At 36.4% G+C, this 16,495-nt stretch overlaps 1 protein-coding gene across 2 annotated transcripts in view; it reads right to left on the reverse strand.

Moving 5' to 3' along the window:
* Positions 1 to 12,107, reverse strand: part of IRAK3 (interleukin 1 receptor associated kinase 3) — an 88,044-nt gene extending 75,937 nt beyond the window's left edge. Inside the window, exon 1 of one of the 2 annotated variants that reach the window (XM_031940843.1) lies at positions 11,825 to 12,107. In XM_031940843.1, the coding sequence (XP_031796703.1) occupies positions 11,825 to 11,978 (154 nt within the window). In that variant the 5' untranslated portion in view covers positions 11,979 to 12,107. The remainder of the gene's footprint in view (positions 1 to 11,824) is intronic. The other variant, XM_031940842.1, reaches the window with a different exon arrangement.
* Between the last annotated feature and the right edge of the window lie 4,388 nt (positions 12,108 to 16,495).

Genomic DNA, 16,495 nt, shown 5'->3' on the forward strand with positions numbered 1-16,495 from the left:
TTGATTTAAACTCTAAGCAAGCTATACATAGATCGCAACAGGCAAGTTCTTTTGCTTTAAAGACATTTTCAAATACAAAAGTCCTGGCCTACCTTTCCCTGTAAACTGAAAAACCACATTATGCTTTACATGTTTTCATTCTGATTGCTGCCAAATCTCGTGCAAACAAAATTGAAAGGTGGAAATGAAAAATGTAGTCGTGCAGAAACAGGGTATCGAGCAGAAAAAAAACTGGGAACCAATGACTTCTAACTTTGAGTAGCAGCTCTCTTTATTAAAAATGAAACATGCACACATTAAGTGAGGATGATGGATTTGATTCAAATGCATAGTTAGGCTGTAAAAGAATAGCTACAACTAATATTTCAGGCTAGTGAATTGGAACATCTCTCTCCTCTGGCTTTTCAAAACTGATAAAGAGGTGGCCTGTAACCTCTCCAAAGCCAATCCTTCTATCCAAAACCTTGATCCCATTCCTTCTAATCATCTCCAACAAATTTCTTCTGCTATCATTCCCCCTTTTTTCTATTCTTTAATCTTACCTTATCTATTGATGTCTTTTCTGAAGCCTACAAGAACCTTCAAATCTCTTCAATCCTTAAAAAAAAATCACTAGATTCTATCACCCCTACTAGCAATAGTCCAATATATTTCTTCTCCTTTTTTTTTCAGTCAACTACATTTGGTATTTTTACTTCCTCTCCATTCATTCCCTTCCAATCCCTCTATAAATTGGCTTCTGATTTCATCATTCAATTGTAATTACTTTCTCCAAAATTATAAATAATCTCCTAATTGCTGTCTAATCCCTCCCATTCTTTTTTTAAAAATTTTTTTGGTTATTTATTTATTTTTTTGCTGAGGCAATTGGGGTTAAGTGACTTGCCCAGGATCACACAGCTAGGGAGTGTTAAGTGTCTGAGACCAAATTTGAACCCAGGTCCTCCTAACTTCAGGGCTGGTGCTCTACCCACCTAGCTGCCCCTTCCCCTACAATTCTTATCCCTTCTTGCCCTCTTCACAGCATTTGACAACAGGAGCTGCCCAATTTCTCCCTCTGAAAACTCTCTTCTCTTGGGGTTTTTGTGACATTGCTCTCTAGGTTTTGCTCCTACTTGTTTGATTTCTTCTCAGTCTCTTTTACTTATTTTTTACCTATGTCATCCCTAGCTTTGCTGTATCTCAAGTCCCCATTCTGGGCCTTTCTCTCTCTTTTTTTTTTTTTTTTTCTAAATTGCGATTGTTTTTGTCCTTTGTTCTCAAAGAGGACCATGACATCAGGGAGGTGATTCCATGACATGCAAGTGAGTTGAATTTAAGTGAGGGAGGGCTAGGCAAGGTCACCTGCCGCACTTTCCCCTCCACAACCATCTGGGTCCAGTGGCCAGATATATATAGATCAGGACCATTGGATATAGACCTTGATGAAATGGGAGACCTTGGCCTTTTTTTAAGCTAAAATTTTCAACAAGTCTTACTTTAACTGAGTCAGTGATTAAGGCTAGGTGAGAATTGAGACAAAGAATTTCCTCTTTGGCTTATTCCAAAAAAAGCCTAAACAAACAAACAAACAAACAAATCTGGAAAGGAAAGCTATGTAGATATTATAGATCAAGACTACTGGAGATGGCCCTCTTTCTGTATACGCACATAGTAATTCCATCAGCTCCTATGGATTCAGTCATCATCTCTCTACAGATTGCTCTCAGAGGTATCCAGCTAGTCTCTTGAGGTCCAATGCTGCATCACTGACTTCCTGGAGACCACACAAGCATTTCAAATTCATTAAATCTAAAACAGAACTCACTTCTTTCCCCTAAAATGCATCCTTCTTCAAAACTCTATTAGTCAAAGCACCAACATCCTTGGATCACTAAGTATCTCAGGGTCATTCTTTATTCCTGGCTTTTACTCCCTCCATTAATCTAATTAGTTGCCAATCTTATTTTTAATCTTTATATCACCTCTTCCATAGTCCTTTTCTCCCCATCTTGGAGACCTCCATCAACCACCATCATCCTCCTACGTCAGGCCTTCCTCACCTGTTACCTGGGCTATTGCAATGACTTTCTACTTAATCACCTGGCCTCAAGTCCTTCCCCCACCCTAAAACATTCTCCACATGGTTACCACAGTAATTTTTGTAAATAACTCCAAAGGTCTTTCATCTCTAAATCTATAAAATAAGTTCAACTTAAGATTCAAAATTTGAGATGTTGTGTTCCCTTTTTCTAACTGATGGCTCACTGCAATATTATAATTTTTTTTCTCTTTTCCCTGATGTTGCTGGTATTCAATTGCTAACTCTCTGTGACCCCATTTGGGGTTTTCTTGGCAAAGATACTGGAATGGTTTTCCATTTCCCTTTCTGGCTCACTTTATAGATGAGGAAACTGAAGCAAATAGAATAAAGTGACTTGCTCGAGATCACATAGCTAGTAAGTGTCTGAGTCCAGATTTGAATTCAAAAATATGAGCCTTCCTGACTTTAAGTCATCAGTCTATCTATTCCACCATCTAGCTGCCCCTCAAATAACAATTAAGTTCTATTATATCACTCACAGAAGTAATTCATTCTAAAATGGTAAAAGACTCTAAGAGATATAAATAGTATGTTGAAAGTACCCAATTCACTCAAAATCATCATAGAATGAAAGAATTTGAATGATGCTTAGAAACCATCTAGTCCAACTGTCTCATTTTACAGTTAAAGAAACTGAGGCACAGAAAGGTTAAGTAAGTTACCAACAGTCACAAAACAAGTTAAAGGCAAAATAAGAACTAAAATCCAGGTCTCCTGATTCTTAATCATATGCTTTTCCTATTATGTCATAGTGTTGCTTTTTAAAATGTTGATACTGGAAAATAAACCATTCAACATAGTAATTCATGCTACAAATTCTTGACCAAGATAAAAAAGGATATGTTCTTTGACATTTATTACTATCTTTATTATGATTTCATACTGAACTTGCACATAACTGATTGGGTATGTTCTTAACACAAAACAGAAATTATAAAGTTCAGAATTAATATCTGGAGTCTATCTTTAGAGAACAAGATGTTCAAAAGACAAATTAAAGACAGAATGCTTCCCAGAAAATTGAGCATATCTTTTGGGTGTGGGAATCAAAGTCAGGGAAGAGATATGGATAATCTTCATAGCATTTCCTAGAAAGAGAAGGTTTGGGGGGAAATATAAATTTATTTATCCCTTCTCAACAAACTGTGAATCTGAGTTGGAGCTAGCTTAGAAATATTTCATCTAATAATCCTGAATAGTTCAAAATCATACAATATTCAGGAAGGAAATCAAAGAGATAATATTTATATTACACACATTCCTAGGTCACGTTAACCACTGGGGACTTAAGTTCAATAAGTCACATGATCATGTATGCAAATAAGTGTCTGAAGGGGTTTTTTAAAATAATGCAATACAACCTTATTTGGTATGTGTGTTTTTGCATATAACCCCAGGCAAAATTCCCTATGAAATTAAGACAATATTTTTACAATTTGTCTTATTAATGATTTTTCTCCTTTTTTCTCCTCCAAAGCATACAAGGGGAAAACAAAAACAACAATCCAACTTTTCCAATTAAAGTTTTTAATTGCATAAAAAGCAGAAAAATGCAAAATCACAACTCAGTCACACTGCTTATACCAAGCAATAACACCAAAACCAGGTAACAACATTTTTAATAGTAATACATAAGTATTACTTATTACTTATGTGTTAACCCTTCAGGGGCTTTCCTAACTTTTACTCTCACCTGAGGGGTAGATTCCCAGAGTGTGGGTGCTATATTGCATTCTAGAGATAATCCTATTAAGAAGTATTTCTAACACCATAACTTCCAAGCCCCCATTAATGTGTTTTCCATTTACAATTGGTGAAGGTGCCTAATTAGCTCTTAGGAAAGGCAAAATAAGAAGAGTAATATATATGTATTATATATGTGTGTGTCTATACATATACATACACACACAAATCCCCAAGAGTCTCCTCCACAAAGCACACCCTAACCTAAATTCCCCAAATGCTAAATATATGTAATTATATTATATACTTTCATATTTATACAATACATATACATATGTTATATATGTACACATATGTATGTATGTATGTCTATATATTTTCAAGGGACATGACTGATTCTGTAAGTATCTGACAATTCTTTAAGCTATTTTCTGTGTGGTGTCAGTTACCTTTATGTAATGGCCAAGGCTCTATAATCCCCTAAAGTGGCTTAAATACTTATTCATTCATTATTGTAGGAGTATAGGAAAACACTTTAACATTTCTTTAATACTTTGTGATCACTTTCTAGGCTATATGACTACATCAACTGGGATACATTAAGGAAACTCTTTGCTTTTTATTTTTATGAGTAACTGAAGTAGAAATTCTTAATGGGCAAGACAAGCACTAATTAAGTGCCTTCCATATGTCAGCACTGTGCTAAATAAAAGTCTGGCAATTTTGGGGGTGCTGGTAAGCTAGATATGATTTAATCATTATAGGGGATTCTCAGTTTAGAAAATCCTTCTATTCATGGAGATTGTAGATTTGGACACAATGATCACTTAGCAAATATCAGTAGCAAATGTTATCTCCTTTGCTCCTCATAACAACCCTGCAAGGTAAATACTATTATGATTTTCTAATTAAAACTTTTTATTTTCAAAACATATGTATAGATAATTTTCAACAATCACCCTTGCAAAACTGTGTGTTTCAAAATTTCCCCCCTACCTTCTCCTCCTCTAGACGGCAGATACTATTATTATTATTATTAGCCTCATTTTATAGAACAGGAAACTGAGATTAAATGTGTTATCCAGTATTACACAGCTAATAAGTGTCTGAGGCCAGATTTCATATTGATGAAAACCCTTATAATCACTCTATTTGTACTGAGGAAGGAAATTAAATGTAAATTGTCATGCAATACATTGAAGGAAGTATATCAGTGGAGAAGTAAATATATTTTGGAAGTTTTGGCTAAAATTTGCAATGTAGCTCAAACTTCAATCAATCTCTTATAAGATTCATTGAAGAAGGCTTGAAACTCTGACTTTCCTAGAATGCTTCATTATATCTGCAAAGTTGTTAAAAAGTTACAGAACATTTACTTATTTGTACTGTTCCATTTCATCCCAATACCCACCAAAAGGAAACCTTTTGTCATCTGCCCTCGGTAAAGGACTTTATCTTACAAGACTGATTATAGGGTTCACTTTTGTACATTTTTTTTGAAGATTGCAGGATCATAGATTTTAAGCTGAAAAGAAGCTCAGAGGTCATTTAGTTTCATGGTACAAAACTCAAATAGTAATGGGGACCATTAAACTGTACATGTGGCAACCAGGTTGGTACAGTGGACAAAGCACTGCACCTAAAGTCAGGAGGATTTGAGTTCAAATGTGACCTCAAACACTTTCTAGCTATATGACCCTGGACAAGTGACCTAGTCCTGTTTGCTTTAATTCACTGGAAAAGGAAATGACAAATCATTCCTGTATCTTTGCCAAAAACAAAAATAAACCAAAAAACATGGACAGTATTGGTGGGATATAGTCCACAGGGTCATAAATAGCAAACACAACTTAACAACAACAAACTACATATTGCAGGCATTATATTGACTTAGAAAACCACATACTAACTATCTATTTTTATTATACTTTCCTTTATTTTCTTAAATACTTCCCAAACACATTTAAGCTGCATGTTTGACATTTCTGAACCAATATTTTTAAGCTCTTGCCCAGGATTATCTAAGTAGCAGCAAAAGTGGGATTTGATCCCAGGTCCTCTAACTCCAAAACAGTATTCTTTATTATGCGACTATATCACCAGGATAGAAGACTGTGAGAAAGATTTGAGAGATAGTGTAATATAGTGAATGGGAGTTAGAAATCCTGGTCTGGAAAAGATCTCAGGTGTCATGTTGTATGTGAATAAGAATCTCCTTTACCAATTCCCCAAAGTAATCATCTAATTTTTATTTGAAGACTTCTAGTGATGGCATTACAGTTGAGTATATCCATTTGGGAGGTGAAAGAAGCTTTTTTACAAAATGGCTAGACACAGCAGTGATGTACAGAAAAAAAAAAGTACTTCTTGCATTCATTAACACACTCAAGGGAAGGTCCAAGACTTATTGGAGAGTGGGCAGCAAGATAGGGATGATAGTGGCTACTACATAGGAGATAGTTAGAATGTAGGATGCTAGGATCTTAAGGCCATAACACATAGGGATAATATGCAATTGGGGAATCAGCAGCAGTCTTGTAATAGGCTGCTCTCAGAACTGGCACATAGCTTCTGCTATGTTTTCTTGTCTTCTCTTTATGAATATAAGGTGTCTGGGAAATTTCTTACCTCGAAATCAGGGAAATTTACTGAGGTAGGCAAGGCTCTATGTTTCATCAAGAGGGTACTGGTTTTTGCTCAGGAACATGTTATTAGTTTCTCATTCCTGATATCTTAGGCAGGGAAACTCATGGAAATGGTGATCAAGATTCTATCTGTATAAGCACGAGACATAGAATTTCTAGCATGAAATATGTTTCCAGAAAAGGGAAAGAGAAGAGTCAGACTGCTCAGATAGGATCCTCCCCCATGTTAGAAAGACTTTTTTGACTCTCTTACTCTAACCCTCAGGAAGTTGACTAAACCTCAATTAGAAATTTAGGACACTTTGGACTCTGACAGATAAGGAACTTACACTCTCCTGAGCCAACCCTTAGCATTTTTGGTGGGAAATTTTTTCATGATGTTGTGAAAATCTGTCTCTGCAACTTCTACCTATCTCTTTCCACTGGGGTAAAGCAGAAAAATTTATTTCCTCTTTTACATGATGGTTCCTCCAAAACTTGAAGACAAGATGGTGGATATAGTGGCAAGACTTTTGAATTTGGAGTGAAAGGATCTCATTTGCTACTTTGGTGATCTTAGAAATCACTGGCTTTCTCTGGTCTTCAGTTTTTTTGTCTTTAAAATGAGAGGATTGAATTTATCTTACCTCTAAGGTCTCTTTTAGCTTTAACTCCACTATATGGAGTTATAATCTCACTATATGAGATTAACCAACCATCTGTGTTCAGTGTATTTGGAAATATGCTAACTCAAGAAGACAAGTTCAAGGGGCCCTTTTAACAACAATATCTCCATTAAAACTTCTGATTATCAGATTATTTAAGCAGGAAACATTCTTCAGTTTAAAAATGCATCATCTCTGTTCTCCTCTATCTATACAAAATTGCACAATCTCAAAGGCAGAAAAGACCTCAAAAGCTATCTCACTGTACCCAAAACTCTACTGGAATATGCTTTTACCACATTTTCAGAAAATGGTCATCCATGTTTTGCTAGATCTCTGGTAGCAGTACTAATAAAAATTCCAGTAGTTTTTATTTTAGCTAACATAGTTTATTAACCACAGATGGCTTATACATTTCAGAGGTATGATTTCAAGGCATTGTGTTCCAAGAAAATTATTTAGCCAAAGTCTCATAGCCCATTGTTTCTCTGTTGTAAGTTGGATGGGGATGGGTAAAGTGCACAATCACAGAATTTCAGAGTTGGAAGAATACTCAGAGATCCAAAACATAACTGAACAAAAATATCTTCTTATGGCAAACAGGACTGTTTTAAGACTTCCAATGAAGGTGATACCACATGCTTAGGCAACTCATTCTACTTCTGAGTAACTAATTGTTAGGAAAACTGCCTTCTCATTAAATCTAAATTTCCCTCTTTGAAACTTTCACCCATTGATCTTAGTTATGCCTTTTGGGCCCAAGTAGAATAAAACTAATTCCTCTTCAGATACTTGAAAGCACTTTTCCCTAATGTTCCAATTGCCTGAACAAGGAGAATGAATTCAAATGTGTGAAATGAATTATTCAATTATACTGTATTCTGCTGGGGAGAGTTGAACAGGGATTATTGATTATCTGACTTCCCCCCTCAGTCCAATTGGTGAAATGACAGAATGTCAAGAAATAAGTTGCTGAGACAAAAAGGTGTTAAAGTCATAAAGAAAATGTGAAAAAAGTTGCTCAAGTAAATTTGATAGAATGATCAGCAAATATTTATTTAGTACTTATTATGTGCTAAAAAACTTTGCAAAATGTTGGGGGTATAAAAAGAGACCCAGATAGTCCCAGCCTTCAAGAAGTTCCCAATCTACTATGGAAGACAAGTAAACAAATATATACAAGTAAGAATAAGCTATATACAGAATATAGGAAATAATTAAGAAAGGAAAGCCACTAGAATTAAGAGGTATTAGGAAAAGTTTCCTATAGATGATGAAATTTTAGTTGGGACTTAAAGGAAGTCAGGAGGTAATAGGTGGAGATGAGGAAAAAATTAGAGGATAGCTGTTTGCCGGCTGGCCAAAGACTCAGTTACACCCTTAGTGGTTTAAAAAAAAAAAAAAACTCAATAAGAATTAAGGAAGGAAAAATCACTACTCATTCACCTGAGGACTGATTCCCCACCCCCACCAGGAAGATAGCCAGTCATGGATTCAAAGAACAAATTAGCCCTAGAGATTGGGAGTAGAACAACAGAGAGATGTAGGCTCATGAAATCAGCTGAGCAAACTGCCCAGCAATGTTTCTCTGTCCAAAGAAAGTGATGTGAAAATACCACTAGAAAAGAAAGAATCCTAGGAGATTCTAGGAGTTTGTAGTATATGTCTCTTTACTAGCATAATTTAACTGTGTTTCAGTGCTTCTTGTTGACTCCATGTACACTTGTGGGAGAGTACACCCCAGGTTTATAGGAGATTGTTTTATCATTTTTGCTCTTCTGATCCCATATTAGTGAATGCTTTTGCTTTGACTATCTATTAGAGGTAAGTGCTCTGGTGGGGTTCATGAACAATAGTTTAAAGAGTACAGATTCACAGAATACCCTGAATTCTTTTGAGGACCCAACCTTCACAAGTACATGGAAGAGCAGTTCCAGAAAAACTGCTACATATTAAACTGCTTATTAAGATAAAAAGATGATTGAATTAAAGAAAGCTAAAATAGTAAGTGGGAGGTAGAGCAGAGAATATAGCACAAAGAACAGAGAAACCTAAGGTTTAGCTATAGTTTGCCATCAACTAACTAGCTACTGGGCAAGCCATTTTACTTCTAAGTCTTCAGTTTGTCTGCAGGTTGATTGATATAATCTTTACAATTTCTCGAAGTTCTCAAATCCTGTAACTTTATGAGATCTATGCTTCACAAAGTCCCAAATTATGCTGGTTAAATTTTTAACAACTGTCTCTCCAAGGGATGTGTGTGAAATACATATATGATACATTTAAAATTTAATCTGCATTTTTGACATTTTCTCCATTACTGACTGAAGACTAGACAAACAAACAAACAAACAAAAAACCCAAACTCTGATCTGTAAGGGTCCTGACTTCTGAGATATAAATGATCATGGTGAAAATTTTACTATCAATTTTTAAGAGTCAGTATAAGCTGGCTCCAGTACAACTCTACAAAAGTTCCACTCCAGGACTTCATGGTGGCATTGTGGTGATCCTAGGTTCTAAAAAGATATACCAGAGAAAATAAATTTAGGCAGGCTCCACTAAACTGAAAAGATTCGGAATATTGGCCAGGATGCTGGTTGTCTGAGAACTAGTCTATCTAAAAATACTCATTACCAGAAATTTGGCTAAAATGAGCAAAATAATTTTGGACACATCAACACACAAAGCTCACCTGTTAAGGTATGGAAGGGGCTGGCTTCAACCTATATTTATAATGACATTCTCCCTCTAGAATAAGGCACAAGTCTTTGAAGTATTACTATTAAAATCCACTATAGGAAAGAGATGACAGATGATGAAAGGAAAGTCCCCATTTTCACTGGAAATCTGTCTGCTTTGTAAATAACAAAAGATCCTTGTCTGAGACTTTTCCCAGATGATCCAGAATTTACCAAGTAGGCAACTTCTCTCCATGACTCATATCCATCTGTATATAAATTTATTAGGCATTATTTTAGATAATTCAAATATACATATATACATATATGTATACATACATTTATTTTAACTGTCACAACTGGAGACATAATGACTGTCTACACAAAGTAGAAGCAAGCATTTACATAGCCAAAAAATGCTATTAAAGAAAAAAAAAGTCTTTTGATTGATATTTTGCACACTGACTAATCTACATATTCACATAATTGCTCAACTTTCCACATTTCCTTTAAAGCAAAAGATAACTACTTTGTATCCCAAAGAGATCATAAAAAAGGAAAAGACCTGCATGTGCAAAAATATTTGCAGCAACTCTTTTTGTGGTGGTAAAGAATTTTCAGTTGAATCAATTGGGGAATGGCTGAACAAATTGTAATATATGAAAGTACTGTCATGCTATAAGAATATTATGTTGTGAGAAAAAAAATGAGCAGGTGGATTTCAGAATAAACTTGGAAAGACTTATGTGAACTGATGCTGAGTGAAGTGAGTAGAACCAATAACATTATATATAGTAACAACAACATTGTGCAGTGATCAATTATGAATGACTTAATTCTTCTCAGCAATAGTGATTTAAGACAATTTAAAAAGAGTCATATTGGAAAATGCTATCCTCATCCAGAGAAAGAACTACAGAATTTGAATGCAGATTGAAGCATACTATTTTCACTTTTTTCTTTTCAGTGATTTTCCCCTTTTATTCCGTTTCTTCTTTCAGAACGTGATTAATGTGGAAACATGTTTATATAACAGTGCATGTATACTCTATGTCAAACTGCTTACCAGTTTGGGGAGGGGGGGGAGAAAAAAATTGAAACAAAAAATCTTATAAAAATGATATTAAAAATTATCTTTACATGTAATTGGAAAAAATAAAATATGATTTTTAAAAAGCAAAGAATGAAAAAAGAATAAGATTGAAATGCTGAAAGCCTTTCTTTGAACTGAAACCTTCATTCTATTTTGGGATCATAGATTCCAAAGTGGAAGACAGTCTAGGAAACCATGGAACCCCACCTTTTCATTTTCCAGACGTATTAACTAAGGCCTAAGAAGTTATAATAATATGACCAAGCTTATGCAAGTAGTACATAGCAGTATGGGACTTTGCTCCTACGTTCTCTGTCAATGCTCTTTTCACTGTATCAAAGTGAATTAAACACTTAGTAGCTGATGAAAAGTAAATTCAAGTCTACATATTTAAAGTTATAAAGTATATAGAAATATACAATTATAAGTATGTTATAAAATATGTAATTATATATACACATGTGAATTATATACACAAATGTACAATCATAAAGTTTAACAATGTAAGCTTGTCAAAGGGAATTTAATTTGTATGAATTGAGTAGCAATGGAAATTTTAAAGGGCTAAAAGGAATTTGGGAATAGTATTGCAAATTAGTATTATCTGTGAATCTCTTACAAATAAGACTGCTCGTAATGTCGGGGAAATGCAAATAATGTTTTGAGGAAATTGTCCCTTCCTATTTAAAACGTCATTTACTGTTTTGACAGGGGATGAAGCGGGAGTTAAAAAGTGCCTTGACTTAGTTCCCAGAGACACTCCCAGATTATTCTGACCCAAGACAAAGTGATGAGCTGGTCAAAAGTTTTTCCAAGGAAAAGAAACGGATGTGATTTTTGTATAATTGTTTAAACAGACCTCCAAATCACCTGCATTTTCTGAGCCCCGAAGTGCAGCTCAGCCCGGGCCACACCATTTACTTCCCCAAATGCGTTCTAGCCGCCTCCGCCCACGGGCCCTAGCTCTACGCTCTGGGGACAGCGGCCGCACTCACCTAGCCCCCGCCAGCCCAGGGCTCCGTCGCAGGAGTCTAGGATCGAGCAGAAGCTGCCCAGGAGGGGAGGGGGCAGATCAAACAGAGGTAGGCTCGCGGGGAAGGCGGCAAGCTCCCAGCGGCTCCTCCTTCCGTCTGCGGGCGCCCCAGCCATCGTTCACCCGAGCCTGCAAACCTCTACTAAGTGCTGCTTGCTGGTGCTTGGTTAACTAGGGGAAACTGGAGTGGGGAGGCGAGGGCTTCCTCCACCCCTCTCCTTAGACGCACTCTTTCACAACTGCGGAAATCCTCCCCGTGCCATCACTCCCGTGGGAAGAACAATGTACCTTTGCCAAACTGCCTGAAGCTGGACAGGCGTCCGCTCCGTGACGCAAAATGCGGTGGTTGTTCCAACTTAGAAGATTCACCGCTGGAGAAATCCTCCCTGAGGACGAAACAAATCTTCCCTGCCATCCCTCCCTGTCTTTCATTCATCTCTGAGTAGATGATTTGGAAGAGCTTTTAGCTGACTTACTTTGGTGCAGCCCAGAGAGGAACAAGCAGAAAGTTCTTAAGCTAAAACAGACAGAGAGAGAGACAGAGAGAGAGAGAGAGAGAGAGAGAGAGAGAGAGAGAGAGAGAGAGAGAGAGAGAGAGAGAGAGAGAAGAAAAAAGAAAAGAAAAAGAGAAGAGAGGAGAGGAGAGAAGGAGATAGAGACACACAGAGAGAGACAGAGAGGAGAAGGAGGAGGAGGAAGAGGGGGACAGGGAGAGAGAATTTGACCCAGTGATACTGATGAGGTCCTGAGAAATTAGGTGCTAATTGCAGAAAAAGATCGAATTGTTGGTAAGATTACTTCCTGAAGCAAGCAGAAAAGGATATTGATGAGGATCAGTTTAACCTTATAGTCCCACTCTCTGTGGAGGTCTTGGATAGCCCCACCTTGCTGTGTCCACTCAGAAATCCAAGTTATATAAAACTCCCTAGGTTAAATTTCCCCCATAAATGTCTATGGCTCACACCATCTTTACTGAACCCCTTTTGGGTCTGCTTCATGGTGTTTTTCTCCTTCCCTTTCCTCCCCATGCCTCATGGTGTCTTTTGCTAAAGAGAATGGTCATTATGAATTATTCAAACGATGAACCCCAACATTTTCTGGCATCATTATCATGTGGTGACTGAACCCAAACATATCAATACTGAAGAAAGGACCCCAAAATTCTAAAACTCCTTGAAGGAGAAATTCTTCTTGGACTGTGCCTCAGCGAGGGACCTCACCCAAGGGAAAAAAGATAAACAGCTATTATAATATACTTCAACAACAATACTATATGATCATCAATTCTGATGGATCTGGCCATCTTCAGCAATGGGATGAACCAAATCAGTTCCAATGGAACAGTAATGAACTGAACCAGGTACACCCAGCGAAAGAACTCTAGAAGATGACTAAGAACCATTACATAGAATTCCCAATCCCTATATTTTTGCTTGCTTGCATTTTGGATTTCCTTCACAGGCTAATTGGACAATATTTCAGAGTTCGATTCTTTTTATACAGCAAAATAACGGCTTGGTCATGTATACTTAAGGTGTATTTAACTTATACTTTAATATATTTAACATCTACTGGTCATCCTGCCATCTAGGGGAGGGGGTGGGGGGAAGGAGGGGAAAAATTGGAACAAAAGGTTTGGCAATTGTCAATGCTGTAAAGTTACCTATACATATAACTTGTAAATAAAAAGTTATTATTTAAAAAAAGTTTTATTCTATTATCTAGATGTGTTTGGTTCAGTCTGAGCTAAAAGAATTCCAATCCTTTTCAATTAAAGAAACTCATTCAATCCTATTCAGATTCAGCTCAAGCTGAAATCCAGCTTGTAGCCAAAACTCCTATTATAAAAGAACCAATCTAAAATCCTCTGTTTGCAGAGGTCCTGACATGTCAGCTATGCCAGGCTTCTTATGCCAAGGAAACCTCTGCCCACTGGATAATATTCTTTTCCAATGTTACCCTCTCTTTACCCTCACTTATTTCCATAACAAGACTTTATGCCTCTCTGTCAGGATTTCTAACCTTACTTCCCAATGCTATAATAAACCTCTTTTATCAGTCTAAAGAGGTTTTTGGGTCTCTTTACAGAGAATCTGTGAGCCACCAGAAGAGGGTTCTCCTAAACTCCCTATCCTTGCACCGAATCTCAAGGGGGTACAGGGGAGCCAAACCTCTCCATTTGGTTCCCTGAACCCTGAACCTGTCACTAGACCTCATCATTGAACTCCCTGACCACCAGAAACCCTAATCTCATTTTGGTTCCCTAAATCTAGACCTCGTTGTTTGGTTCTTTAAAAGGGAACCCCAAAACCTAAACCTCATCAATACTACTAAGGAATATTTATCCCAAGGAGATGAAAGATCGAGAGAAAAATCCTTGATATAATCATAGCAGTCCTTTTTGTGCTAACCAAAATTAACAACCATAAACAGAGGAGAAACAAAGTAGATGCCCATTAACTGGAGAACGGCTGTACATGATATGGTATACAAATGTAGGGGATTCAGCTGCACTAAGAAATGAAAAACATTAAGAATTAGGTTGCATTAAGGAATTAAGAAAAGCATAGGAAGACTTATATGAACTGGTATAAAGTAAAGAAAGTAGACCCCAGGACACTATTCATAAGGTAAATGATAACATCAAGAGACAGAATTGACCTAAGATTAAAGTTTCCTAAGTTTAGAAAAAGTTCGATGCTTTTGATCCAAAACATTTATTGAGGAGGAAACTGAGACAAGGAAATTGGAGTAATTCGACCTAGATCACAAAGGTAGTAAATAGTTGGGATATAAATCCAGATCCTTTTGAAAGAGTATAGCTTTTAGGGGAAAGAGCAATAATTTTAAGATCTGATCTTAGGGTACCCTCCTACAAATGACTGAAGAAGTGGATTATGATGCAGACACATATGAAGCAATTCTTGAACAAAAGAGAAATTCTTATAGAATTTGAGATAAAGTGAATTCTTTTTCTGCAGTTCTACAAGAAGAACTGGCCAGCAAACAAATCAATCTGTAGATAACCCAAGCCCTTTAAAATGGGCACTTGCAGCTAAAGAATCCCCAAGCCCTTCATACTCTTAACATTTATTGCAGCCCTTTTTGTAATGGCAAGAAACTGGAAATTGAGTGGATGCCCATCAGTTGGAGAATGACTGAATAAGTTACGGTATATGAATGTTATGGAATATTATTGTTCTATGAGAAATGATAAGCAGTTTGATTTCAGAGAGGCCTGGAGCAACTTGCATGAACTAATGCTAAGTGAAATGAGCAGAATCAGGAGATCATTATACATGGCAACAGCAAGATTATACGGTGATATATTCTGATGTATGTGGCTCTCTTCAACAATGAGATGATTCAGACCAGTTCCAATGGTCTTGTAATCAAAAGAGCCATCTATACCCAAAGAGAGGACTGTGGGAATTGAGTGTAGCTTACAACATCACATTCTAGCTCTTTTTGTTGTTGTTGCTTGCATTTTATTTTCTTCATCATTTTCTTTTCTGGTTTGATTTGATTTTTCTTGTACAACAAGATAATTGTATAAATAGGTATGCATATGTTGGATTTAACATATATTTCTACCATGTTTAACTTATATTAGCTTATTTGCCATCTAGAGGAGGGGGATAGGAGGAGGAGGGGGATAGGAGAAGTGGGGGAAAAAGTGGAACACAAAATTTTGTAAGGGCTAATATTACAGAATTATCTATGGATATGTTTTAAAAGATAAAAAGCTTTAATTTTAAAAACAAAAACATTTATTGCTTTGGCTCCAAGGGCCATTTGAACATTTTAAAACTTTTTTAAAAGTGTCGGTGGAAATGTCCTGTTCTTCACCAGAATGACATTTCAATTTGTGTGAAACATTCCTTTGTCTGCAAAAGGCTTTCTAGTCCAGGAGGCAAAATCAAACAAGACTCAGATTTATGAAGCATTTTGTTCAATGTTTCATTTACTCAAATTGTGAAGCTTACATTTGGAGATCCTTGCCATTTTTTTTCCCCTAACAATCTGCAAATGATTCTAAAAACTTCTGTTTTACTGAGTAGATGTCCATCAATTGGAGAATGGCTGAATAAATTGTGGTATATGAATATTATGGAATATTATTGTTGGGTAAGAAATGACCAACAGGATGATTTCAGAAAGGCCTGGAGAGATTTACATGAACCAATGCTGAGTGAAATGAGCAGGACCAGAAGATCATTATATACTTCAACAACAATACTATATGATGATCAATTCTGATGGACCTGGCAATCTTCATCAATGAGATAACCAAATCAGCTCCAATAGAGGGGTAATGAATTGAACCAGCTATACCTAGGGAAAGAACTCTGGGAGATTACTATGAACCATTACATAGAATTCCCAATCCCTATATTTTTGTCTGCCTGCATTTTCGATTTCCTTCATAGGCTAATTGTATACTATTTTAAACTCTGATTCTTTTTGTACAGCAAAATAACTGTTAGGACATGTATGCTTATATTGCATTTAATTTATACTTTAACATACTTAACATGTATTGGTCAACCTGCCATCGGAGGGAGGGTATGGGGGGAAGCAGGGGAAAAACTGGAACAAAAGGTTTGGCAATTGTCAATACTGTAAAATTACC

The sequence above is a fragment of the Sarcophilus harrisii genome, chromosome 5 (assembly GCF_902635505.1).
Source record: "Sarcophilus harrisii chromosome 5, mSarHar1.11, whole genome shotgun sequence".
NCBI classification, from domain to species: Eukaryota; Metazoa; Chordata; class Mammalia; order Dasyuromorphia; family Dasyuridae; genus Sarcophilus; species Sarcophilus harrisii.